Genomic DNA, 27,984 nt, shown 5'->3' with positions numbered 1-27,984 from the left:
CGTGCTGCCTGCTTCCAGACTCTGCAAGGATTATCCATTCCCCAGATCCTTTCAACCTGAGACAATCCCATTCAGCAGTGACTGAACGGGCAGCCACACTGGGTGTCTTCTCCACACAGGACTCATGGGTCCCCAAGTCTGGGCTCAAAATATTTCCTCAAAGGAAACATTACATAAATTTCAAAAAATACAGTTTAGGGAAATACTGAGAAATGTGTCTACTTGTGAAACCATCAAGTAAAATCCATATACCGTGACTCTGACAAGCTGAATACAAATACTTTTGAGAGTATACTTTTTTAAATTCCAAGTACATTTAGCAGGTTTGGGAACTGGTTTTTTTTTTGTGATTTTTTTTTGTGTTTTTTTTTTTTTGTTGTCGTTTTGTTTTTTGTTTTTTTTTTTTTATGAGAATCTCAGAATTTTCTGGTTTTCTTCCATCAGAAAACTCAGAATGAGAAAGAATACAGAAAGGGAAAATTGAGGGCACAATAGAGTTATCTGGAGGACATTACCAGCCCTCTGGAAATGTTTAGCTTTGGGACTATTTTTTATCTGATCTATTTTGACAATATCCATGTGCCACAAAACTAACAAAAAGTTGAAAAGCCTCTCTCAAAGATGGTAGAGCAATACAATTACTAGCATTCAAGCTTGACTGAGACAGCAGCTAAAGAGTGTGCTCTTTGCTGAATTTTCATTAATAATCCAAGTTGCTTAACACTTAACTCTGGAAGCCAAACTGCTTTCTATTTGTCACACTCTGTAGTCCCCAAAATAGTTACTGATGTAGCCTACAAGCCAGTTCACTTTTATCTACATAAGAGTTGACAAGATGCACACCCTGTCAATATCTTACTGAAATTTCACAAAACCAGATTTATGCAAAACTTTAATGATCTAGACTTCAATATTCTGCTGTACACTGCACTTACCTACCTAACTCTCCAAAATCCACTTCCTTTTAACAAAAAATAACAGCAGGAATTGCCACAGCAGAATATTTTTAAGAACATCTAAATATAAGCACTTTGCCTGGAAGAATGTAAAGATAAAAAAGAATAAAAGAGATAAAACCATATTCTTTTTACTTGACTGATCTATACAGACTCATGGTCAGGCTGCTTCAGCACTTATGCTACAGACCCGTAAGTACTTCTGCTCCTCCAGAACAGCAACAGGTTCAACTGAAGCTCTAAGTGTGAGTTGGAAATTCTACTCATCTTATCCTCCTTCCTTCAAGCAGTCTAAACTCAAACCATTACCATCATAGAGTCTGCAGAAACTCTGCATGTAGTGCTGGATAGTTTGGAAAACAGAACAACCCCAGCTGACCAGATCACTGTGAATTGGGCCAAAGGGAATCACTTACTGATTATTCCTGCCAAGTCCTCTCTAAACAAAAGAACCAGAAGACGTCTTCACTGCAGTCATAGCTCTCAGAGACAGTCTTTTTAGATCAATTACAATGCAAACATATTCCTCCTTTAATTGCATACCTACACAGTCTATATTAAGTGTATGTCCAGTGGGAATATAATATGAATTTAACATAATTTTCCTTAAAAATATTGGAATTTTCCCTTCAATACAGTAATTATCCTCTCAAGAACTCTTAAAATATATTCAGAGATTAGTTTTGACTTTGAAAAATTATCATTATATAGTCAAACTAGGACTGCAAGCGTAAAGATGGTATTTTATATACATATCTCATTGACTTTACTTACACTGACTGAAGGATCCTCACCCAGTATTTCCTCAGAGGTCTTCAAGAGGAACAGCATGTCTTGTGGCTAACGCACTGGGCCGAGGATCATAGATCTTGTTCCAGCTCACAGGTCTGACAAGTTGTGCTTACTCTAGGCATGTTACTACCTTTCATTCTCTCTTGTACCATGACAATACAATTTCAGCTCAGCCATGCCCATTGCACTTCCCCAATTAGAACTGACTAGGTTGGACCTTCTCATTACTAGAGCACTATTTATGCAGAAATCTTTCATTCTTGCAGGAATTGGCTGGCTTGATATTGTACAGAAGGATTCAAACTGATTCACTGGAGCTCAAGAACCAGAAACCGAGTCAAAAACTTGTGTTTTTCACTCAACAGGATGTCTGCTACAGCTGAGGTTAAGAACAGCAGTACCAGGTCAGGCAAGGACCCAGCCAGGTCACTGCCTACTGCCAGCACGGCTGTAGGGACATATCCAGGGAAGAGCAAGACCCAGGCAGGCATGCGATTGTTTTCCTGGCTCTTGGCCTCCAGCTCTCATCACTGAAAGTGACTTCCTGAGCCATATGTGGTTTTTACACCATTTTATCTTCAAAACATAGCCACAGACCATTCTCTTGCATGTTATTCCTCATCTCCCTGATCGTATCCTCTTCAGCCACTGCAGGGAAAAAAAAGTAATCTCCTTTTAAAGCTTCTTCAGTATTTTTATCCTGTGTTTTACTCCAGCCGTGAGCCATTATGCTGCAGAGCAGTCATTTTCACACTCTGCAGACTGTAAGGTAATACTTTTGGCATCCAGGTTGATGAACCGGCAAGCAGTGCTTCACTCACCCCGGTGATTTCACCACCAGTTAACCAATAACGCCCACCCCTGCGGGGCGGTCCTGCAAGCTCTCACCCGCACCAGGGCTCGCTGGAGCGATGGGGGACCCGCAAAAGTCAGTCAGGCCCCGGGGCCGCGGCCGGTACCTCACAGACGCGCGGAGGGCACAGCCCGCGCACGCTCGCGCCGCTGCCCGCCCTGCGCACGCCGCTCCGCGGTGGCGGTGTCGCGCGCAGCCACGCGGCGCTCGGTGCGGAGGCGGCACCGCTCGCGCGCCCGGCGGCCACGTGCAGGCAGGGCCGTAAACGGGAATAATCCCCGGGGAAAGCGGGCGTCACTGCACGGGACAATTGCAATGGGACACGCGGACGCGGCCCTTCTCCGCAGGGTGCCATGCTTCCACAAGGAACCTTTTTTTTTTTTTAAGTTTTGGTTTTTTTTTAAAGCCTTAAGCACCGGGTCTAACGATCCCACAGCAGGCAGATTGTTTCCCTACACAGAAGCCATGTCTTGATCTTTGTGCTGCTGTCCTGCTTTGTCTTTTGAGTTAAAGGGCAATGTTTTCGATTCAGGTGAGTTGTATTTCACATCAGCAAACCCTCTGCAAGTTTTGGAAACAAGACCAAGTCTGGTTATTATCCAAAGAGCTACAGAACACATACCACTTGCTTGCTTCTCCAAGAAATGATGCTGGGGTCTAAATTTGCAAGAGAGGAACAGAGAAAAGTCAAACACAACAACAGGCTCTACCATCCAAACCATGATAGGCTTCCACACAGAGATGTGACTTCACACCTACTTCTATAGAAAGGGGATGAAGTCATGCTTTAGCACATGCTTTTACACAGCTGGAAAGACTTATAACCTCATATGAAAATATGATGCCTCCCTCTAGTGGGTTCTTCCTGTGACCACATTTTAGGTGGAGAAATAGCTTTAGGAAGCTGATCAAAGGCAAAGCATCTCAGCACTATATATACTTAGTCTGAATTTAATGACTCAAATCCATGCAACCAGATTGCCAAGCACTATGGAGCTGTTAGTGTGCCACAGCAGCAAGATCAAGCTTTTGATCCTGCCAATTATCTGCAGCAAGCACACATTAAGGGTTACAAGCTCAGACTCTGTAGCCACAGCAGCATTTGTCATGAAGAGTTGGGGGTAGGAGAACCACAGTTAACATTTTTCCTTTCAATGCTTGTGTCTTACCTTTATTAAAGGTGTTACAGAACAATAGCCACAACATGCCAGTCTGCTAGCAGAGAGGGGTTAACAGCAGTAGAGAATGAAAGAGGATATAAGCAACTTGTTTACAAATAGTTAAGTTGTTCTCTATTCATTTTCTTTTTGTTGGAACAGTGACACTTGTGAGTGAGAGAAACTGCCTCTGGAGGATACCAAAAATACATTTCGTCTGCAAATTCACAAATTCTTGAAAACTGTTTGGAAAAAAAAAAAAAAAATCAAGATGGCACTATCACTCCAGGAACTTTCTTCCTTTTAGGATAGCTGTCCACACAGGGCTTCCACAGCTTACTGAGAAATCAAGAGATCTTTTACCAAACATTAGTAAGCTTTCCTTTTCACAGTAGCATTGAAAAAAATCTGTATGTTGCTCAAATGCCTTAAATCATGCAATATGAACAATCTACAGCTGTAGATGTGATTCTCTGAACACATTCTAGTTTCCAGCTTACAGCAGAACCAGTCCAAAAAGACAGAAGTCAGTTTACTTGGCATCGGAGGACCTTACACAGTCAGTGAGGCAAATGTAACCAGGTCTGCACTTTAAAGATACAGAGTGAAGTAGTTTTACTCATCCATCATATCTTTTATTTCCTAATACCAGGATGTGATCATCTTTAAGGAAGTTGAGGGATAAGAACTGAGGAACATACCAGCTGCACTTTACAGATTAACAGCCACAAAAATAGAAAGCAACTATACGATCTCTGGGTTTCACAAAACTAGTTTTCATTTGTAACACTTGACGCAACAAGATTAACTGCAACAAGTGAAAAAGCTACATCTGTAAAGTGCTATTTTTGTTAGAAGTGGCTAAAAAAGCACAACTACAACAGATTTGGGTATTCCGTGGTTGGATTGTCGATGTCCTCTTAATTCTTTCATTTCAGGCTCTGTGTTTTTTGATGAAATTGATGAGCCCATTTGTTGAGCTATCATGAGATGTCACTGGAGCATCTGACTCCAGTTCAGGCTCAATTTTCTTTGCAAGTTGTTTTCCAAGCTCAACTCTGCATTTATAAAAGCAGGAGAAGAAAGAAGAAAAACATCAGTACTAACAACTTACAATATTTACTATAAGCCATTGACATTAAAAATATTTGCCAGTAAGAAGTGATTTGACAGTGAACTATGATGAATGTTTCTCCCTTCACAAATTACTGACAAAGTTGGTATTAATCAACTCAGTGCCATTCATGAACAACTGGAGTTCTAACAGCTGCTTAGCTGAACAGACAGCTCTCAAACTACAGGATATCTAAAAAGCGAAAGTTTTGTTTTAGAAGTTAAACAGTCTTTTCCTCTTCAGTACCCATTTGTGTTATGCAGCCTGCCTCAACGCAGAATACGTTCAGCTTGCTACTGTTCACTGTCGAACATGACATCACTCAGAACACTGATCTGTAGCACCACGACAGAAAGCAGCCAAGCTGCAGGCCTGGACACCTTCCCCAACACTACAGCATGCTATCCAGGAGTTACAGCCACAGACAAGGTCAGAATCTAGGATATTCCAACAGCTGCAAGAAACTAGGCTGGTTCTACAGCATCCCCACGTATCATAGTTCGCCTTGGATGCCATTCTAGATTTTGATGTGTTGCAGTAAAAGCTGTACTTACTCCTATCTCACTCCTGATTTCAGAGTTTATAGCAGTCATCAGCTTTTATTAGAGCACCTTCCATTTGCAGTTTCTACTACAATATTTTAGTTGAAGAACTTACTGTGGTAGCTCAGGTCTAAGAAAACATATACAAAGACAGACCTATCCTTCACCCTTTAAGAAGGGAGCTTAGTGTAAACTGCTATTCTAGGCCTGTAGACCAAGTTTTCTCTTCCAAATAACCCCTCACAGCATAGGCATGTTTCACCCGAAAAAAAATCTTACTTATTTCCCAATCCCTCTTTCTCCTGCATAAGTTTTCATACAGTATGTTGTACATACAGTTAGTATTACTACAAATTAAAATACTGATTAGCTCCTGATTAAGTTTTCCATTTTTCAAAGTGACAAAGTGAAACTCCTTGTGAAGCTGTTGTTCTCCACATGGAGCTCTATCATGAACCTTGGTCACAGGTGCAGCCTGCATCAGTCCAAGGGCTTTTATGTATGAAGACATCTGCCAAGAACATTCTCGTATCTTTAGTATAGGAAAATTAAGAGGTGGTCAGTCTTTTGCTTGACAGATGCCATCAAACTGTCTACTAAAACGTTTCTAGAGGTAAAATAATTTTTTTCTCCCTTCTATAAGGGAAATTATTTTCCCTGTCTAATTGTCAGAGCATGTGTTCAGCCTGCTTGACTATTTTACTCATTTGCTGCTGATCTTCTTCATTCATAGTGGGTTTTATTTATTTTTAAATCAAATTAAACAAAGGTCTTTAGTTAAAGTTGCATCTACAAAGTCATTATTCATGGCTGAACAAGGATATATGGTGACTTATCCTCACAAAATCTGTTTTCATTTAAAACTATCCTATAATCATCTGCTCTAAGTGTAACACTTATTTCTTCATTGTCTTTTCTCTAAATCATGAAAGATTAAGGAATACCACAGCCAATAAGTATACAAGAAACAGATCAAAGAGACTTACCCCCACTGGTCATAACTGTTAATATCCCAGACAATTCCTTGAACAAATATCTTGTGCTCATACATGGCTATAAGCAGAAAAAAATTTGTTAATAAACTTTAGCAGAAAGTCCTAAGCATCACAGATGAAAGATTTATTTACTTACCAATTATGGCTCCCAGAGTGAACGGGTTGAGTTTTGTAAACATGATAGAATTGGTTGGTCGATTTCCCTCAAAGACCTTTCAAAATAAGTTACATTGTTATCTCTTGTGCTGTAAAACTCACATCAGAAACTGGCAGTTTATATTTTCCTTACACCCACATTGGAGTATTTGTATTACAAAATTCTGAAAGCTTTAAGAGCTAACAACTTCAACCATAAAATTCTATCATTTCCATGTTTTATTGCAAACACAATGGCGAAGTGTTATATCCAAGTACCATTACTAGCTACTACGGACTACAGGAAGTAGTAAAATACAAGTCAACACTCCAAGGGCAGTGATGAGAGCTGTCTTTTCTGAAACGCCTCAGAAGGCTTCCAGACCAGCATGCTTTAGCAGGAGCACCAGTCACAGACTGCTCCACTAGACCTGACAAAGTAGAACCTGTAACACAACCGTCACAGCTGTCAAGACAGTAGCACTCGACAGCCACCGGAGGGCACTGCCCATCAGCAAACTCCATCAAGCAGACCAACACAACGGCCCCCCCACCACAGCACCAACGAGAGGAAAGCTGTCGAGTGCCAAAGTCTGGTTACCTTATGGGGAAGGAGCTTCTCCAGAGCATCTCCACTCAGTCCTGCCGCTTGAAGTTCCTTACGAGCTTCATCAGCAGTTTTTCCTTTCATCAAGGCCTCAGTCTGAGCAAGGAAGTTGGCCAGAAGGATCTAGAAGGTAGAAATAAAAGCCTCAACTCAAGTTTCCTTAGCTGGAGTAGTGGTATCTTGTGCTTGAATCCAGACCAAGACCTAGTCTTGCAGTTTTTAATGCTATTACAGTAAAGCATGTATAATGCCCACTATTGCTTTTTACCCCAGAATGCCAGCAGACTTGATTACTATTTTCATAGTGCATGTATCCAAAGACAACCAGAACCATTTTGCTCCTGCCTCTGCTGAATCTGACAGCAAGCCTTCCAGAGAGAAGAAAGGAGCCAGGACTTCACACACCTCTTTCACCCAGTATAGTCTATGCTTTTATCCCATGCTACTCCACATGCATGGAAAGCCAGGTGCAAAGACTGTTCAAAGGTAATCAACTAAGAGGCACTTAACTCTATATGAAGGAAAATCCTCACAGCGTACCATATACCTAATCCCTACCAACACAGTAATTTCTATTTCCTATTCCCTGCTGCAGCAGGATCACCGCCCTGCCCCAAAGGAAGCCCAAGGCCTTCGGTGCAGCAGCCACCAGCTCCTTCACACTCTTATCTTCTGAGCCTCTAGTGTCACATCATGGCCAGGTGCCAACCAGCACTTACTTCCTCTCTAGTGATGGGAATGAGAAAGGCACAACCCCTTGGTCAACAGACAGGGTCCCGAGCCAGTAGGACACCTTGGCCCAGAGGAGCCTCTGAACCATAACCAACAGATGACCACAGTTCAGATCTGACCAGGCTATAGAGTGCAGCCCCTGTTGGAGACCCCCTTGGAGAGGTTCTCAGAGCAGCAAGTCTGTGATTGGAACCTCTCTCCTGCTTCAGATTGGGACACCATCCACTGTATTACACATATTTTATCTATTATGTAATTATAATTTAGATATTACCAAACCTATTGTAAATGTTCACAGAGCCTATGTGTGTAGTTTCAAAGGGACACTTACAAGTCTCACACACTGCAATACTGAGTAAGCCTTAATGCCTTCAGCCACAAGAAAATATGGGTGCCCTGACAAAGATCTTACTACCTTGTGATGCAAGCCATTTCTGACTGGATGCTGGGTCTGGACTGGGATCAGAAAGTCACAAGGAATCATGCGAGTTCCTGTAAGAAAAGCCATGTTAATAACACTGCAACAGGAAAGTCTTAGAAGATCAATTCTCACCTCATTTTCAGAGTTAACTGGAAGACTCAGCCACTTTAAAAAGCTTTTTAAAAAAGCTTTTTTTTATTAGCAGTAGTTGGAAGTGACAATAAAACTCAGTAGTTTCAGTTTTAGTTGACACTCCTTATTGTAGAGTTAAAATCTGCAGCTTATAGTCTTCTAAAGCCACTAATTAAGAGCACCATAGCAATGTGATACTAGGTTAGAAAAGAGCCCAACCTCTAAACCAGTGTCAATTCTGCAGACTCTTCCAGCTTTGTAGCCATTGAGAATTTAACTCAAAACAAGGTATTGAATAGTTTCGGTTTACCTTGATGAATGAGCTGGTAAAAAGCATGCTGCCCATTGGTGCCAGGCTCTCCCCACACAATAGGGCCAGTACTGTAGTCCACACGAGAACCTTTCTTTGTAATGTATTTGCCATTAGATTCCATATCACCCTAAAAGAAAAGGGCAGTATCACCTCTCTTGCCAAACCACACAGTTATTAGTACGAGTTTCCATACATACTTCAACTATAATGAGTGCCGTTCATTTATGGAAATTTCTTCAGTATCAGGGATATAGCCGCTTAATTTATAGTCACCAAGATAATGGAGGTCTGAGGAAAAAATTTCTCAATTAACTGAGCAAATAAGCTGGTATCAAATTTGGCACCAGTCTCTTTAGGCCCTTGATTACACAAATTTAAGTGACTGCAATTTTAATGTAGAAACATGCATTCAGGTTCTAGAACCAGGACGGAAGCATATCTGCATATTCACCTCTTGAAACCTTTACTCTGCCTGAGCCTTACCTGCTGGAAATAGGCAGCAAAGCGGTGCATGTATTGGTCATAGGGCAGAAGGGCATGGGTTTCACATCCATAGCAGTTTATGTACCAGATCCCTAGCATGGCCAACAGAACAGGCATGTTCTTCTCCAGTGGAGCAGTGTGGAAGTGATTATCCTATGTGATACAAAAAAATTTACACTTTTCATAAAGCAATTGTCATCCCTCCCAACTCTTAAATCATTTTTCTTGTTGTTTCGAACTGGGGAGAGCTTTCCAAGCACAGTCGTTTTAGAAGCACTGTGAGGACATGGAGAGCTGAACTTCAGAAACCAACCTGCCTTCAGTTCTCACTTACAACTCTTAAGAGGAGCAAATCTGAAACAGGTGTCACACTCACCATCCAGTGGGCTCCTGCAAGCAGGCTCTCAAAATTGTCAAAACCTAACAAGGGAAAAAGTCTGTATTTACTATTAAAACTCAAACTTAATTTTTCTTGTAGAGATAATCTTAAAACAGTTGAGATTCCTTGTATGCAGCAAGGCTCCCAACTACTAATGGAGTTTAAAGTTGCACTTTGACTTCTCTTGAAATTTGCATCCCATAAGCCAGATATATTCAGTCATGATTAACGCCTGGACTTCAGCGCAAGTGCAACTTCATGAAACATACTTCAAAAACCTTTGCCTAAAATCCCCATTCAGGCAGACTGAACAACTGGAAGGAAAACAGGCACTAAAACCAGGCTCTGTATTATAGACTACATAGCTTTCAGCAAGTTTGAACACTTAGTCACAGTGGCAGAGACATCTCCATCCCCTCAAAGATAGGGCAAGGCTAATACAGCAGAGATTTCAGTCTAACAACTGTAATAAGGTCTTCTCAAAGAGCAAGGTTCCCCTACTTCCCTGTTCTCTTCACAATTCACCTGATTTTTTTTCTCTCTATAATTAGGGTACTTAAATCACCATTCATTTTCACTTATCAGTATTGTAACTAATACCATTCTTTCCTGCAAAGCCAGAAATCCTAATTCTTATATGGAAAAATCAAAGATGGTGAAGTGTTTAGCAATCAAAGCAGCAGCTCTACCTACGGCCAGAAGCCAGTTTTGGGAGACGAAGGATCTAAGAGCAAGAAGTGCAGATAGATTGGCATGTCAGTAGTCAGCACCAAATCTGTCTGACAGCAGAAATGAACAATTTATTGCAGACAAAACAGTAAGTGTCTGACTGAAGTTTATTTTGCTGATCACATAAGCTTTTCTACACATGACAACTCCTATTTATATCATTCTAAAAACATCAGAACCAATGTTTTTCTTCTAATATCAGTCTAAGGGAATTCCAGCTTCTATTTAGAAAAAAATTACATTACGGTTTTGGACTTCAAGTATCTGAAAGAGGCGATGATGGAAAAAATGCCAGGCTCCCAAACAGCCTGCTCACCAAGAAGCAGCAATTCTTGGAGCTCTTTGACATTCACTGTGTACTCTCTACCTGCCTTTGAGATCTGCATCAGAAATGTCAATGCTATCCCATAACAATACAAGCAGATGGGGATCGATTTAGAGGGTCTATGTTTGTTCCACAACCAGTTGCAGACAGAAACACCATTTCTGTATCATCAGGCTCTACAGCTTAGAACAAGTACTGGGGACAAAAGGAAGTAATGGAGGAAATATTTAACAATGCTAAACAGAGCTCACATGCAGAACTGAAGACATAAGATATGGATGTTTAGTGTGCTTGTACTCACAGAAACTAAATACCCAACTCTTCAGTACTTTAGCAGCGTCAGTTGCAAGGTGTAATTTTCAACACTGACATGGCTTTACATAAATCAGGCACTTCTGGCTATGCAAGTGACTAAAGACATTGACTAATTTGACTATTTCAAAAACTGCTTATATGTACTAAAATCTCAACATTTCCATTGCATTACAGATTATTTTTTTTAGCATGAACAACCAACTACTTAGAGTAGGTTGGGTAAAATAATATTTGACCCAAATCTGATCCACAATCCACTATTGTTAATGCATTCTGTAGCTATATTCCTGAAGCAAACAGATCAATTATTGGCATTGTTACATCACAGGAATACCTACCAATATGCAGGGCAATGGAGAGACCAATGGCAGACCACAGAGAGTAGCGGCCACCAACCCACTAAAAACAAGAGATTGGTTTAGACAGGAGATGTGAAAGGCTTTTAGATTCAAACTTAGTCAAACTATTAGGAAAAAGCAGCATGTATTTAAACTATTTTCAGCAAAATCAATATTATTTCTGGTGAAAATTCACTATACATTAGATGGCATAGTCAAAGAAATCTGCACCTTAAAGTAGCCCCCTAATGAATCCTTAATTATGCATTTTTTGAGACTTTGAAGTTAACCCATTTGTCCGATTTATGTAACATGTGTTGAAGCAGATCCCTTGATGATTCAAGTTCACTTTCACATACTAAATTTGCAGCTTGTACTAACTGCTTTCCTAATATCACTCCTCTATAAGTAAAGCCTGCTTCAGCAAGATTATGACACTAGGGAAAGATAGTGTTCTAGATAACTTCTGAACAGCAGCTTTAAAATTTCATTTGTCAGGCACACAGTCAATGAGATAAACCAACCTGTTACTGGTTAAGTATAAGGGCCAAGACTAAAAGCAGTATACTTAAAATATGCATCTGCTATAAAATATCAAATTAGACTCCTGTTTCTGATGTTTGACCTTTACAGGCCTAGATTATATACAGTAGACCCCATCAGCCAAATGTCACAGCTTATAATAACTACTTACACAGAGGAATAAGTTAAGACTTGTATCTCCTGTTACCCAACAGCTGATTAGACAGCCAAGAACATAGAAGGCTCCTCTTCAGACCTTTGACTGCAGGATTTTAACAGAATGCCCAAGAGGCCAGACTGTTTTGCTTCCCTGACACGTTCTCAATTTTCCTTTAGATACAAGTTTTCAGATGTTTCAGTACAAAGAATATAATTGCTATAGTTTAGGGGGTTTGGCAGTTCCCTGATATCTAGTTAACATTTTCTGAAGCAAGTTAGATTATTCTAACAGTTAACGTCCACCACACAATATTAGGTATTTACTTACATCCCAAAACTCAAACATGTTCTCTGGGTCAATTCCAAAGTCTTTAACTTTAGGCTAAGATAAAAAAAGCATGTAAGAACACCATAAGTAAAACCAACATTCTTAAAATGCTTTATGTCTAGCAAATAAAACCACAAGTTCGGTACTATTAAACACAACTCCTCTATTACATCCTCTAATTCAAGAACACATAGCATCCATCAGAAAAAGTATACCTCATTTCCAGAGACCACTATCACTACTCAATAGTCTCAAATAAAAATCAATGACAAACTCATTTTCTGATCAATTTAAGTGGCAATATAGTTAGGAGTTGGACTGACATTCAGTTTATATTTAACAGAACCAGAATGAAAGAAAGGAACTTCACACCACAGTACCCAAGAGCCTTCCAATTATTCAAAAGTCTTTTTCTAATTGCTATTGGTCTTTCTAACTTATACTTTTGCATGAAACATCACAGCAGGGTATGTTATGCTCATCATATGCTACAGATTATTCACACAAACTATCTGGATCACTTCAACACTTACTGGAGGAGTCTAGGAAAATAATATTTGCTCACATAACTGCATATTATAGGTAACATTCACTAATAACAGGACAGTCATTTCAAGTATAAAAGATCTTAATTCCAGATTTAAAGCTCTAACAGAAAAAGCACAAATCTATAATGAAAGTCTAATTTCACTACAGTTCATTACTCCAGGAGTGTTTCAGCTATTTTCAGTGGAAAAAATGCTGCTGCCTTGAAAGGAAGCATATAACTACTGGTATTCAGGTAACAGTGTCTTAGAAGATAGCCTTATTTTAAAATTGGGTGAGGAAGCCTATCTTAAAGGTACATAGAAAAAATAAAACAGATTTGTTATACTTACACCATTGGTAGACAAGGCAACAAAATGCTTGGCCACAGCTGAAGGCTTAATAAAAATAAACAGATTGTTAGATCTAGAATGCTAATTATCTTAATTTCTGGTTATAAAGCTGATCTGCTACCATTTACATTTAAACAAAACACCACTATCATTTATTTTTGTTATCAACTTGAAATCATCCTATTTACATTCAGTGTAGGATTTGGCAGCATGCCTCAAGATAATATTCTTAAAATATTCTCATGCAGTCCTCTAGAAGGAGTTACTACTTATAGCAGCACACTATTTCCTTAAGGGTATGTTATCAGTTTGAAACATTGCAACCACCACTTTGGAGCAGATGGAATTTGTTGTACATGTGCTACCCTTCCAGCCAGAGTCAAAAGATCAAGACAACTGGAATTACTGACAAATCTCAAGCTCCCGATTCAGACTTTGGTCTTTCAGTAAGCATTCTGGTGAAAAAAGATGAGTTGCCTGCAATGGTAGTGTAATGAGGAATTTCAAAGCATAGCTTTCAAACTAAGTACAGGCACCCTGACCAGAACAGATTAAAGACCATCGTAATTACCTGAGCAGGCACTATCTGCTTTTTCTTTTAAAGGTTAGAAATAGGAGAGAATGAGCCAAATACAAGATTCATAACACAGTCATCTGCCATAGTAATGTCAGTATATCACTCCAACCATAGCTTTGTTTCTAGTTTTTAAAGATTTGCCAAGAATTGGAAGGTAATGCCACGTAAACACCATATTCTTGGATATCCATGTCAGTGGTTCTACCAAATTAGTCAGCTCTAAGGTAAAAGCTACACTCTTACTTAACAGGCAGGATTAGAGGGAAGAATGCATGACAACCATTTATAACAAAAAACTAGTGGTTTTATCGCTTTGATCAGACATAAGAGCCTGTCACTAACCATGAAGCACTGGTATGTTATACATTCAGCATTTGCTGAGCTATGCAGCTTATGTTTGGGCAGCTTCTGGCTCTGCTCCAAAGCACACAGAATGACCAGGGAGAAACTGCACAAAGAAAAGCTGTTGCATTCTGTTACGTAACCTAAACATATTAGACTTACATCATTAGCAGCATGTAAGAACCACTCTTTAGCCGTTTCTGCGTTGGTGATAGTTTCTTGGGTGGTGAAAGTCTGTACATTGGAAAAACAAAGTATGTAAAACATTGTGCTTAAAACTGAAACAACTCCAGGCTGCTAAAACACCCTGTGTTCCAGATAATCAGAGCAGAGTGATTCTTGATGCTCATAATAGGCAGCTGCTGCCAGATTTCAGGAAGAAAGCAAGCTAATCCAGTAAACAATGTTGCTAGATTCACCTATCTAGTTTTAAACTAGCATATATCTGGAACTAGAATAATTATTCCCCATTTCCTACCTTCCCTCCCCTAACCTGTTATGCAAAACCTCAAGACTAAAATTTTCTGCTTTAGTCTTTCACTAAACATGAAGTCTTACCACTCAACTAAAAAGGAACCAATCTAGTATCAGAAGAGGATAACCTAGCTGGATTGTCCTCTTGTTCTTCAATTCCTACTTTTTCATGGAGGGACACTAATTTCTGCTAAGACTCTTGCCATAATTTTGTTTTGCTGATTAGAGGAAAACATTTTCCTGCTTCATGAAGTGCGCACAGAAGTTCAGTCATGCAGTTTTGCAAGTATCTACAGCCATTCTGATTTACTCAACCATTAAAATTTAGCTTTAAGGGTGAACACTAGATTCAGCCTACTCTTATCCACCTCCAGAAATATTTCATTATAAAACACAAGCCTGTTACAGAACACAAAAAAATGCCATTCATCCTCTTCCAAATATATCCAATTATCTAACTACAGTCTGGCAAACAGAAATTGAAGTGTTACTCTTTCAATTTGGCAGTCTTCTAAGCCTTTGAACCGTGATCCTTGAACTCAATTATTCAAAGTGACCATTAGCATAACTTTGTGAAGTTTCCTTATTATTCCATAAGTTGTTGCTTGACTGCAGTATTGCCAAGATAAGATAATGAGCATCACTGCGGAGCATGGCCAGCACTACACACATGTTCATTCGTTGCAGATTCTGTCTTCAACAGCAAAAAAGTTCTACTGCACTTTACAAATGAAGGCCATGCAAGTTATATAAGTATGAAGTTTGTCTTCATCAGTTTCCTCCACTAGGACAGAAGCATTCCTCAAAGACAGCAGCTAGCAATTATGTTTACAGAATAAGTAATAACTTAATTTATTATTAACTTAAGTCTTGCCTTGCAAGGCTTAAAATAAGGCAGTTAAGTCCGTATTCAGAAACATCATCTTATAAACTACCAGAAGACTATCTTTACCTCTTTTTAAGTAAAGAAGCTTAGTATTTATAGTGCATAAGGCATTCAGCATTTAAGTTATTTAGCTGAAGATATTTTGTTACTACCCTAAACCAGAGTGAAGATTCCTGAACTACGTGCAATTAATTACCGCAAGAATTAACGCAAAACCCGAAACACTTAACAAGTAAAACTATGCTTAACATAAAGGACCAAAAGTAACCCTAAATAAAAGTAAGGAATGAGACAAAACATCTTGAATCTCAAAGAAATAACTACATAGAATCTTACATTCCACCCACAGAGACATACATTAAAATAAACTCTTGTTAATAAAGCTTAAACTTGTGTTGACTGAGAAATACACCCTAGACAACATGGAATTGCTCATGTGTCTTGCTCGTTTAGGTTAAGTCATTTTCAGCACTTGACTTCTGGATCCCTACGCATTTTAGTAGCAACACAAGTTTGTAGTGCAAGTTTACAATGAATCACAACAGGCCTGTTCAGTAATAGCTCACACTAGAACTCCCTGATCTAGATCTTCCTGTGGATTGATCTCTATTCTGACTGAATCCTTTACAGTTAGATAAAGTCACATCCTAGTGCTTGTATTAGACACACCTTTGATGCAATGATGAAGAGCGTAGTGTCTGGTTTAAGCTCAGCCAGGGTTTTGGCTATATGAGTACCATCAATGTTGGATACAAACCAAACACGAGGGCCTCCCTTGGAATACGGCTTCAAGGCTTCAGTTACCATCAGAGGGCCCTGGACAGAAGAAGCAATTAGATTATCTTCATTGCAAGCGTGTACACACACAAAGATGTGGGAGATGTACAGCAGTCAGAAGCTTACCAAGTCAGAGCCACCAATCCCAATATTAACCACATCAGTGATTGCCTTTCCAGTGTAGCCTTTCCATTCACCACTACGGACTCTCTATGGCAAAAAAAAATTAGATATTGCAATTACTATTTCATATTTACACTAAAGTCAGCAATTCCAGCACTGGAAGTAGGCTGTGTTTTCAGGCATTGTTGTAGAAAGTCTCCAAAGACTTTCAAGTTTCTGGGCTTTAAAGCCTACACTCAAAGCTACCTTCTTAGCTAGGCATTTTGTGATGTCTAAGATTACACGTCATTATGTGTTACAAGTTTAAATGCACATATTTAAAAAACCACACTGCAAGATCAAACTTTCCTTTGGGTGGACTGCTATAGCATTTACAACAGAATGTTGGCAAAGGCAAGAGAAATCAAGCTAGAAACAAAAACATGTCGGAAATTTAATTATTTGAGACAAATATTTGAGCCTGAAGGGGTTCATTAAGTATCTTTAATTAGAACCAACTTCACTAATTAAACTAGAAGACATTAAAATATTAACAAAGCCATGGAGATAGAGATTTATTGACAAATCAAACATTAAAAAAGCTTTTCTATTGCACATATGCTTTGCATTGAGATTTATTTCTGAGCTTCATCTTAACAGCACATAGCAAGAATAGAGCAGAAACTTTGTACTATTTTAACAGTTACCACGAGTTCTGACCAACAAAATTACAATCAAGTAATATCAAAACGCTCCACTGAATTTTGTCCATCATGTACCACCTATGCATTAAATTTGTTCCAATCACAAAAGGAACCTTTCTAGTATCACACACACTTCTACACACATTCCCCAACTCTAAAGCAAATTATTCTACAACAAATCACCTGGCTATACTGATAGCTGCTCTCCTTCCCTACAGATGTTTAAGTTAAAGCTCTTTGAACAGAGAATTTTAGTATACACCATTCCTGTAGATGATGCCATAGTTTTAAAATCCCCTCTGCTTAAGCGAGTCAACTGAAACAAGCATCTTTGTTAATCTTTCCAAAGGAACTGCTTAACAAGATTTTTATTTTGCAGAGAAGATACATCTGCATTGAAAGTGATATTCACAGGCTCTCATGATTGATATCATGGAGCAATAAAGAGGGTGGCACAAGTGAAAACTTTGTTTTGCACTACCTAAAATTTAAATCAGCTAAAAACTCTACAGTGGAAAACAGACCATTGAATTTCCATGCCCATTCAACTCTTAAATTATCTGAAGAAACTACAAATTCAGACCAATTAGTGTTAGTTATTGTGGTTTTGGCCTTTATCCATTAGGAACAGGACATAATCCAGGCTTATTTTGCATAGGTTAATGAGTTGGCAGTGATACCAGTCACTACCACCCAGATAAGACTCAATAGCAATCAAGCAGGTCCAGTTCCTCACAGACATGTTTAAAATGCACCAAAACCATTTGGTGAGCTTTTACTGATTAGTTTCATCACACATAAATTTGACTTTGTTAGAGTGCTCTGTGAAGTTCTTCAGAGCATTTCCTCAACTGATCTGACAGATGCCTACGTTTTAAAGATGTACAGAATCATAGAATGGTTAGGGCTGGAAGGGACCTTCAAAGGTCATCTAGTCCAACCCCCCTGCAAGGAACAGGGATATCTCCAACTAGATCAGGTTGCTCAGGGCCTCAAAGAACAGCTAATGATATTGGAAGATAATGGTTAACTGCTGTATTTACTAGGGAACAAAAAACTTTCATACTGCTAAAATTGCAAACAGAATAGAATCATGGAGGAATCTGATCTAAAACCAGAACATCTTTAAGAAACTATTTAAATAGAACATAATGAAATTTTAAGTGAGCTGGGAGCTTCTACCCCTCTCCCGATTTTGCACAAATTTTAAGAGGTAGTTTCTACTTGATAGAGTCGAGTACTTGACAAACTAACAAGAAATAAAGCCATATTTGAATGGTACTTAATGATTCACAAGATGTCTGAAGTAAATGCAAGATTACTGCTAGAAGAGGAAGCTCTAGAGAGCCCATTCAAGAAAAATCAACATGGGAACAGAGAGAAGTGCATCATACTAAAACCAGCTCCAGCTCCAACTCCATGCTTGAACTAGAACCATTATAAATCTCAAAAAAGGTCACAATCATTAATGTGAAACAGCCTACAATCAATGTTTCACAAAACACATGTAAGAACCTGGCTGAGTATGGAACAAATATATAAAAAATAAGCTATGGTGGTAATTTATACCTGACAGAAGTGTTTCATTTTGTCCAACACTTTGTTTACTTCTGGAACAACATCCTTTCCATCTACAAGTATTGGCACATTGGAACGATTTCTCAGAGCAATATGAAGCACAGCTCGGTTCTGAAACAAAAAGGGAAAAAAATTGATGAAACTATTTCCAAATTATACCCAGAGGCCTCAGTTGCCTCATCAAGAGAGTAGTACAATCTTCAAGACTTAAAAATCCTTTAGATTAACTAGAATTAATAGAGCAGTAGTTTGTGTGTATGTGTATATACACACACTCATCACCAGCTAGCTAAATCACACTCACTTCACAGAATCAGTGCAGAAGGCTTACAAAAGCATACAATGCAAACACACAGCTTGTTTGTTTACTTTAAAAAGAAAGCTCAAAACCCCTTGAAAAGCATTTAACAATTGAGGTTCAGAATTCAGTACTCAGTGATCTTAATTATTTTGGCATGCTTCAGGTACACAAGAATGAAGTTTGTTTCTTATTAATGATGATACTGAAAATCAATAATAACAAGCAGCCAAAAGTTATTTCTCTGGCATTTTCTCAATAATTCCAAGTAGTCCATTTCATATTGGAAGAGACAAATATCTATTCAAGCATTTGACAAGAAATGTATACAATAGCCACATTATTCTATCCACCACCCACAATTAAATGTTCCCTGAATACTTGCACACCAGATACACAGGTGGTAGTTGTGTTACGAGAAAAAAACATATCCATTAGCATGCACCATGTTATATTGTTTCTCCACATTTATACACAACTCAAAGCACTGAAATCCAGCCTGCGATTCATCCATTCAGAAGTTAACAGTTTTAATCTAGATTGAAGGAGTTCGTCAATACTAATATGAACAAATTAAAAAATTAGTCTGCTCTACCTCATTGTTCCTCACTACAATAAGAAGCATTGTGAGACAAAGACAACACAGACAATATGAACTGCCAAGTTATGATTTAAATACCAAATGCTAATTCAAAAATCATTGAGTTTGTGGTTACTGACTTGGAATACGAAAAAGCTTTCAGTTGCTAATTATCAAAGTGTACCCACTTAAATTTAGGGTGAACGGGGCAAATTTTTTTGCAACATTCAGCCATGGAATGGTATTATTTGGCAAAAACTGCCCACTATCAGACTTGAAGGAAGCTTTGTCTTGGTCAAGAGAAGCAGTCATATTTGACCCGATGTCTACTGCTAGCTAAAAGTATTTTCTAAGTATCAGGTGGGCTATGAAGACTATCCCCATAATTAGTGGTCAGATATGTGCTACCTTGTAATGCACTGTCTTTGAGCCATATCAAGCTGCAAGTTTTAACTCATCTGGGACAAACACCTGGCAATGACACACTTGGGTGCACTTTAAAGAATTTCCACATAAGCACACACCATGCAGCCAATGCCTGCAGCACCAAATACAGACAAGTCTTAAATACTTAAGACAAATAGCTAAAAAATGTTCTAAAACAGAACAAGACTAGTGGACAAGTCAGTTCTTGCCATTAAGCAGCTCCCTTCTGTCTTACTGCTAGAGGTTTATTCAGTCATGCGGTTTGACAGCATCCTGGTTTTAAGGTCTCATGACAGTTTCACACTGTCCACATGCTCATATTCCAGAGCCTAATCAATATCATTTGATATTCTATACAAACAGGAAAAAGTGAAACAAATCAAATCTGATTCCAAGTCAACTTCTGGCTGTAAGTAAGAAACAGCCTGACAATGAAAGAGATGTCTCTAGACCCATCATGCACGTAATTGCTACATGAAGCTGCCATATCAGGACAAAACAAGGAGCTAGCAGCAGAAGCCAAACACAGTTTAATACTGTGATTAAGTACTTTCTGTGAAAATTGCATTCTTCTGAGAAGACTTCAGCTGTTATGTTTGCTCTCATGCAGACAACGAAAAGTAACTCCATCATATATGGTCAGAGATGGGCCAACTGTAATAATTTGTGTTACACGAGGTTAGTGAGAGGCAATGTCTGAGACAACAATCCTCCGGGTAGTTAGGAAATCACCCTCTTTTTTCCACTTCCTTTTTCCACTAGCTAGAATTACACCTGTGAATCAAAGGCATTAAATAGAAGGAAGATAAATCATTTTTCCAGTTAAACTTTATCTGTTTCCACCTGCATTTTTCCAAACAGAGAATTCACAAACAATACAATGTCCAACCACTGAGTTATTTCAAGCAAACAGCTTGTGCAACAGCTAAATCAGTCAATAACCAAGTCAAAGGAAATACTAATTTCTGTGAATTTACCTCAACCACACTAAATAGCCTTTAATATTTAAGGCAGAGTAATAAATCACACTATAGAGTTTCCAGTTTTCATCCCATTTTTAATTTCGGAAGAAAGGTATAGTTGATTTTTGATGTTTTAGTGAAGATTTAACCATAATTACAACCTTCAGATATCTACAAAGATAGGAAAACACTCATCCTTTTACTCAAATAGGTGGCTAATTTCCCAAGATTGTTTATAGTCTCTACTGTTAAACATACCCAAAGATAAGTAGCTTCAACAACCCAAAGCAGAAAGTCTTACACAATCCTCACTAAGACTTTGTAGTCAGTTTACTAAACTTTATGAACACTGACATTAGGCAAAACCATGTAATGGATACTTGGAACACAATACTCTGCACCATGCCCTTTGCAAGATCTAACTCATCATCCCCTCTACAAGAGGGAAGACAAGCAAAAAAAACCCACCAAAATCTCTAAAAAAAAATGTGTGTTGAATGCAGGATCGAATAGCTTTATTCACACACATTTTCTTCTTTTTGTCAGAGCTGTAAAAATTTCTCACACAAGTAGTGCAGCGAACATTACAACCACTCAGCATTTCAGAGTAGCAATTAGAGTAAGTTTTTCCAAGACTTCTCTTACACAGATGCACGAACATCCCTAATATACAGACATAGCTGAGGGGAAAGAACCATGGACAGAAATAGCCTTACCTCAGTGAAGTTGATCTTCTCTCCACCGAACATACGCTCTCTGGCACTTTCCACACCCCTTGACTTTGCCTTAGAAGTGTAAAAATAGATTCCTCTTAAAAATAGTAGGAAGTCAACGTATATTACAAAGGTCCAGCTACATTAAATGTGAACATTTATCACATAAGACAGTGAAGCAAAATTGATGATATTACTTTAAAAGTCCCACTAGATTCTAATTTAAAAAATTGATTCTCTTATTTTAAAGCAAGTATTTTTATGCAGGCTGTTTATTGCCTTAAAGAGGTTACACAGTAATATGTGCTGACTGACCAAGATGCAATGAATCCATCTTAATCACTCAGTTTCATCTTGTCATGCTGCTACAGGATTCATTAATGATTCTTAGTAACACTTAAGAATTTTTTTTTTTTAACTGACAACTAGCAAAAGTAATTTTGCTATGGCTATTTTTGCTAGTTCTTCCCTTTTTAAAAATCTGTACCCTATCTGGTCTAAGCCTTTGGCTGAATCGATAATTAAGGAAGGGTTGTAAATATGGACACCATGCTAAATTGAAGTTAATGACGGAAACTTCCTTCCTGAAGTACCTCCAACTGCAAATCAATCTCAAAACTAAGACTGCATGATACACAAAGTATTGTTTCAACTGCAGGTATCGAAGACATCACCTTCTCTTACATTTATATGGATCTCTCATTTTACTGCAGACCTCTAACGGCACCAAATGCCAGCTGGTCTGTTACACAGACAAAACTTTTCCAGTGAGCACAAGAAAGCAGTCTGCATATTGAAAAATGGCCTTGTACCTTGGGGCTAAAGGACAGTACAACTCTTTGAACAGTGTCAAGATGTGTAAACAGATGCCTTTTAACTCTGATGGTCTCAAACTCAGAGCTAAATGTGTATTAGCAATGCTAGAATAACCAGTTGCAGGTAAAAGTTAACTTCTTAAAAAAAACTTATTTGGTTTATTAATTCAACATTTTAAAGAGTTACCAGTTCCATCAGCATTTTCATCACTTCTTCCGTAACAAGGTTCTTCGAATAGTCCAGTAAGATATCCCCATGATCAGTATTCAGAGTCAAGCTATCAAAACAAGCAGGTTGTTTAATTACATTTTCCTGAAGAGTGACTGTTTAAGCAAGACAATGATAGGTCCTCTACACATGACAAAATAATTGGAATCCTAATTATACTGACTTAGTAAAGATGACCTGAGGGACTGATTTACCCTACACATTTCATAAAATGACTTACTAATACATTGCTTTAATTGAAGACTATAGTTTTCAACAAGCAAAATTAGTGTCCAGTTTCTGCTTGTGAAAGTCCAAATACAATGAAGTACATTTAATGCACAGTTGAACAATCACATTCTGTTTTCACCGAGCCACTAGCACTCTCTAGCAATAACTAGCTTTCTCTTACTATATCACAGGTAAAAAGTCTGCCACATTCTTCCACTGCTAGAAAATTAAACTATCTTCCTACAGGTCCTTTCAACAAATAGTCATCATTTATATGGAGACTTGAACAAGCCCAAATTAAAAATCCATCCAAGTTCACATACAGAAACATTTTGTCAACTACTACACAGAATTAAATCTCATTTGTGCATGCTGTAGTCTCACTATCCTCACTGACTCAGCAGATGTCTCGAAAATACTTAACTAATTCTCATCTGAAAGCTACAGCGTAACACCTCAAAATACAAGCACTTTTAAACATCTGAGATGAAACACAGAAACGGTAGTCCAGTAGAAATCAAGTGAACCTGTTTGTATTTACCAGCCTTGTATCTCTGTGAGAAGTTCTACAGTCCCTCTAGCCCTTTACAGAAGTTTTCTACCCATTTCTTTCTTGCACTAATTTACAGTCAAACATACACATTTACTCTTAAACTGAAGAACTGAAGTTCTATAAGGAATTCAGTAGACCTTCTACAAAAGCACAAAAGACCTTTTATATCTTACTCTCACTTTTGCTCCACACACAAGCACCTAAATTCTCTGTGTTTCTGCATTGTTCATTATCTCCCCTGCTTTTTCTTTCCCAATACAGAGATATGCACTGTTATTTTAGTGACAATGCATGCCAGAGGTGTCGCAGAGACAAAACATGGCATAATTGCTATTCCCAACAGATATAATGTGACAGAGCAGGCAAGATTCTGCAAAGGAAAATCAGAGCTGAACTTGCAATAACAGTAATAAACAGCAAGGCCTAGACATTTGGGTGGTGTCATTAACTTGGGGAAAAAACACTATTATGTCCTTCTTCTGGCCTTAAAACACAAGAGACACTAAATAAGTAAAGGAAGGTGTCTTCAAGCACAGTCTTAGAAGAGTGTTTCTTTTATAGGTGACAACAGGAGGCAAGTAAGGAGAAACAGTCTATCAATAGTGTTCATCACCCTTCTCTTCAGTGGGCTGCAAACAGTAATCCTGAAACCCTGCCCACCCAGCATAACCATTCCAGGAAGATGGCTAGCTAAAGAAAGGACTGTTACCTCTCACCTGCCAAATCTGCTATAACTCAAAATTCTCATCTACAGTTTAATATAGAAAGTCTTTCCCAGTGTTCTAGTCCATGAACATGAAATCCCTACAATCTCTTCTATGTTTACCTGACATACCTTACTTCTACAACTCATTGTTATTTTACTTACATGAATAAAAGTCAATCTCCCTAGACCTAGAAGACACAGTATCCTGTGAAATTCTGGCTGGATTCAAATCACTACTCATTTGAAGAAAGTGCAAAAAGATGGCATCCCAAGACATTTCATGAAAAAACAGCAAGCAATGGCCACCAGATCTAACATCCACACACACAAGGTGGAACATACAGTATGCAATGTAATCTCATTTTAAACCCCTACACCAAGAGATCCACCCTTTACTTAAAGAGAAGCCCAAAACCCTGCACTCAGTTGCATTCTGCTACACTACCCATTCTGCAATGCAGCAGCTATGGTAGCTCTACCCAGGTGGAAGAAAAGACTTGTCACATAAGCCACATCCACATTTAAGTGACGCAGCCCTTAATCGGACGGTCATCTGCAGCATCACAGAACAATTTTATCTGCCAGCTAAATACAAACTAAAGCAGCTGCATGCAACCCCTAAATTACACATGGATTCCCTAGTGGTACGTTCTCCATTTAGATTGGAGGCTCTTTCTGATCCTTTGTAATGGACGAGCCAATTAGCAGGAATGTAATACTAGTGCTTGATACCTTGCACTAGCTATTTGCACCAAGAGTACCTTAATAAGCATCCAGGTACCTATTATCTGCTGAGTTTTATGACGGCTGCATCATATCAGTTCTAAGCCCTTCAAAACTAGTAGAGTTTCTCTAGTGAACAAGCCATGTTATTAAAACCCACTGTTCCTACCAGACCTTACATTTGTGTGGCAAAGAAAGCCAAAGGTGTACCCTACAGGTTTGACTACACTTGAAATCAGGAAAACAGGATATACAAATTCTGAGGAAGAAAAAAGGACACAATGAAGAAAGGATTTTCTATCTATATTCTGCAGGACACAGCAAGTGTTAAGTATAACATTAATTAAATACTTGTGCTCAGAGATAAAATATTCAGATTAAAAATATTCACACCACTCTGAAATTTTTCCAGAATGAGTATCAGGAAGCACTTTTACATGGGTATAAGTTTCTCTCTTCCTTTAGAAGGAGGGGAGATAGTTACCCTTTAGAAAGAAGAGAGAGTGTCAATTATTTTATGATAATATGTAGCACTATTATCCTAAGTAAAATGTATTTATAAAGATTTATCTCACATGATCAGAGAGGTGCAAACTACAGAGAGGACCTTGCAGTCAAACCTCCAGACTGCTTAGGCTTCAATAGATGTTAACTACCATCATCTTGATGATCTGGCTCATGAAGTGGCAATCAGGGAGACGCATACAGGCAGATCTGTCAAACTAATCCAAGCTGTCAGTTTGGCAATTGCATTTTGCTATGAGAAAGTTCTCCCGGTAGTCCAGAATGCGTGGGTTTATCAGGAAACAGGACTGAACTCATAAGAAGAAAGGATTAACATAGATTAAGTAAATGGAAAAGAACTGGTTCCTATTCTTATGGGTAGCACAAAAAGACAAAGTTGGGCAGCTATTTGAGACAAGCAACCGTGGTAAAGAATGTTTCACCAAAAATAAAATCCCATTCTAGGAGAAGCAGACTACTTTCAGCATGGAGAAGACATTTTAGACATGAGTACATGTGCCTGAAACAACAGTTGCCAAATATCTTCTCCTTGGTCAACTGTCCACAGTGACAGTGTAAACACCCAAAAAAGTCTAAGTATATTACACATTCACAAGAACAGTTAAATCCAGACTATTTGAGACTGAGAGTATATTTTATGGTTAAAGTAGCTTGGATAATATTAAGTGGCAGCCAATGAGATTACGATGCAGTGCTATCCCCAGTAAGGGTACTTGCTCAAGCCGTTCAGAAAGGAACCTTTTAAGAAATCTTGTGGTTATACCTTTTGATTTACTTAGCTAGTTTGCTTCAGCTTTTGTCACCAAATTCAGCCTCTTAGAATATACTGGAGATAAGAAAAACTGCAACCAGAACTAGCTCTCTGAGAAAAGAGCTCGTAGCTTTGTATAAGATTAATATTAATAAAGTTCTTTAAAAGTAGAAGAAGTCTTATTAAAAGAGTCAGATAAAGTCAATATTCCAAGAAATTTAGCATATCTTTTCCATCAATGCAAATGACATTTTAACTCTTGTATACTGGTATGCAGGACTTCACATAAAATGTTTTTAATTACAATTTAAGAATTATCTAATGAGCTCAAGAGGTGAAAAAAGTCACTTTAGGTAGGACGCTAACGCAAAGCTCCATACACGCAGCAAGTTTTATCTCAGTGCTCGATAACAGAAGCTCACTACAGCTACATTAGCCAGGCTCACTTCAGAGCTCAAGTCAGGGATGCACAGTCCAACAACGTGACACACGCACGGCTTCTCAGGGAAGTCTCCGGTGCACAGAAAACACGAGCCCCACTTCACAGGGCCAAACTGCTGAACGCTATCGCACTGCTTCCACGTCTTACTTCCTCCTCCAGCAAATAATGTGTTGCAACGCACCTTCCATAACGTGGATAGCATGAGGCAAGGGAGGGCTAGACCTACAAAACACCCCCCTCTTCCCCGTTTCGGGGCAGAGGTAGGCACCGCCGTACTCCGACGGGTGGAGGCACACGGATGGATGGCTCCTCGCGATCTTATCACGGAGTTTATCGTGACTAAGCACGCGGGTGCGAAAGCCTGAGAAGCGAGGGACCCACAATGCCGCTGCGCGAGCCGCAGCCCGGCGCTGTGCTTCCCGGCACGTACCCTGCTGCAAGGATGAGTCAAGGACAAGCGCGCCCGGCCGCCCTCCTTCGGGGCGGCCACGGAGCGCCCCCCCCCCCGCCCAGCACCCACCCCCCGCGGCACGGCGGGGCTCCCGCCCGCCCGGCTGCCCACGCCGCGCTCCCGGCAGGGCGCTGCAGGCCCGGGGCGCGTGTGCCCGGCCTGCCATCGGCCTCCGGCCGGCCGGCACGGCTGCGGCCGCTCTTCCCCCGCCCCCGGCGGGAGAGGCAGCGGCAGCGAGCGGAGCAGCCGCACGTGTGTGCGCGGTGCTCCCCCCGCCGGGCCCCGCTCCCTTCCCGGGGCCGCACGGGCAGGAGAAAGCGGAGCCCCAAGGGAAGCGCGGCCCCCGCCAGCGCCCCGCTCTGAGGGCGCATCCCTCCCGCCCGCGGCCAGGCCCCAGCCCTCCGGCAGCGCCCACCTGAGGCGGGGACGGAAGGAGGGAACCAGCCCCGCACAGTCCCGGGCCTCGCACGGCCAAGCGCCCGGTGTGCCGGCAGCCTGCGGGCCAGGCAGGCCGCGGCGGTCGCTGGAGAGGGCAGGGGCGGCGGCTGTCCTACCTAGCCGCGGGGGAAGGCGGGCGGGGGCCGCCCAGCCTTACCTGAACTTCTGGAAGCGGTCTTTGTCGGCCTCGAACAGCTTCCGCAGGACGAGCTTGGAGGAGTTCGCCTTGTGCCACTCCGCCAGCTTCTTGAAATGGGGGTCGCCGGAGAGCGCCATGTTAGCGGCCAGGGAGAGCTGAGGCGGCCACACACAAGCGCACGGAAGAGAGCACGGCGAGCGGAGCGCTCCGCGCCGCCCCCGCTGTTATAGCGGCGAGCTCGGCCCCCTACCGCCGGCCCCGCCCCGCCCCGGCCCGGCCCCGGCCCCCTCCCCTCTGCGAGCCGCGCCGCCGGGCGCCCGCACTTCCTCACTGCAGTGGCAGCGGGGAGGGACGCGGCGAGCCGGTGGTGGTGCGGGC

The 27,984-nt window shown here is 40.2% G+C and overlaps 1 protein-coding gene across 1 annotated transcript; it reads right to left on the bottom strand.

The window, feature by feature from the left end:
• Positions 1–4,141: 4,141 nt before the first annotated feature.
• Positions 4,142–27,787, bottom strand: GPI (glucose-6-phosphate isomerase). The gene is made up of 18 exons (XM_086620865.1): positions 27,625–27,787; positions 22,627–22,717; positions 21,628–21,696; positions 18,637–18,756; positions 16,388–16,471; positions 16,154–16,300; positions 14,287–14,358; positions 13,206–13,250; positions 12,328–12,381; positions 11,319–11,379; positions 9,609–9,652; positions 9,233–9,385; positions 8,747–8,876; positions 8,299–8,375; positions 7,146–7,274; positions 6,546–6,621; positions 6,401–6,467; positions 4,142–4,816 (listed from the first exon to the last, which is right to left on the bottom strand). The coding sequence occupies exons 1-18, from the start codon at positions 27,741–27,743 to the stop codon at positions 4,693–4,695; spliced, it is 1,662 nt and encodes a 553-aa protein (XP_086476991.1). The 5' UTR covers positions 27,744–27,787; the 3' UTR covers positions 4,142–4,692.
• Positions 27,788–27,984: the final 197 nt, after the last annotated feature.

This window comes from Tauraco erythrolophus, chromosome 15 (assembly GCF_009769465.1).
Source record: "Tauraco erythrolophus isolate bTauEry1 chromosome 15, bTauEry1.pri, whole genome shotgun sequence".
Lineage (NCBI taxonomy): Eukaryota > Metazoa > Chordata > Aves > Musophagiformes > Musophagidae > Tauraco > Tauraco erythrolophus.
This window is presented reverse-complemented; position numbering and strand designations above follow the sequence as displayed.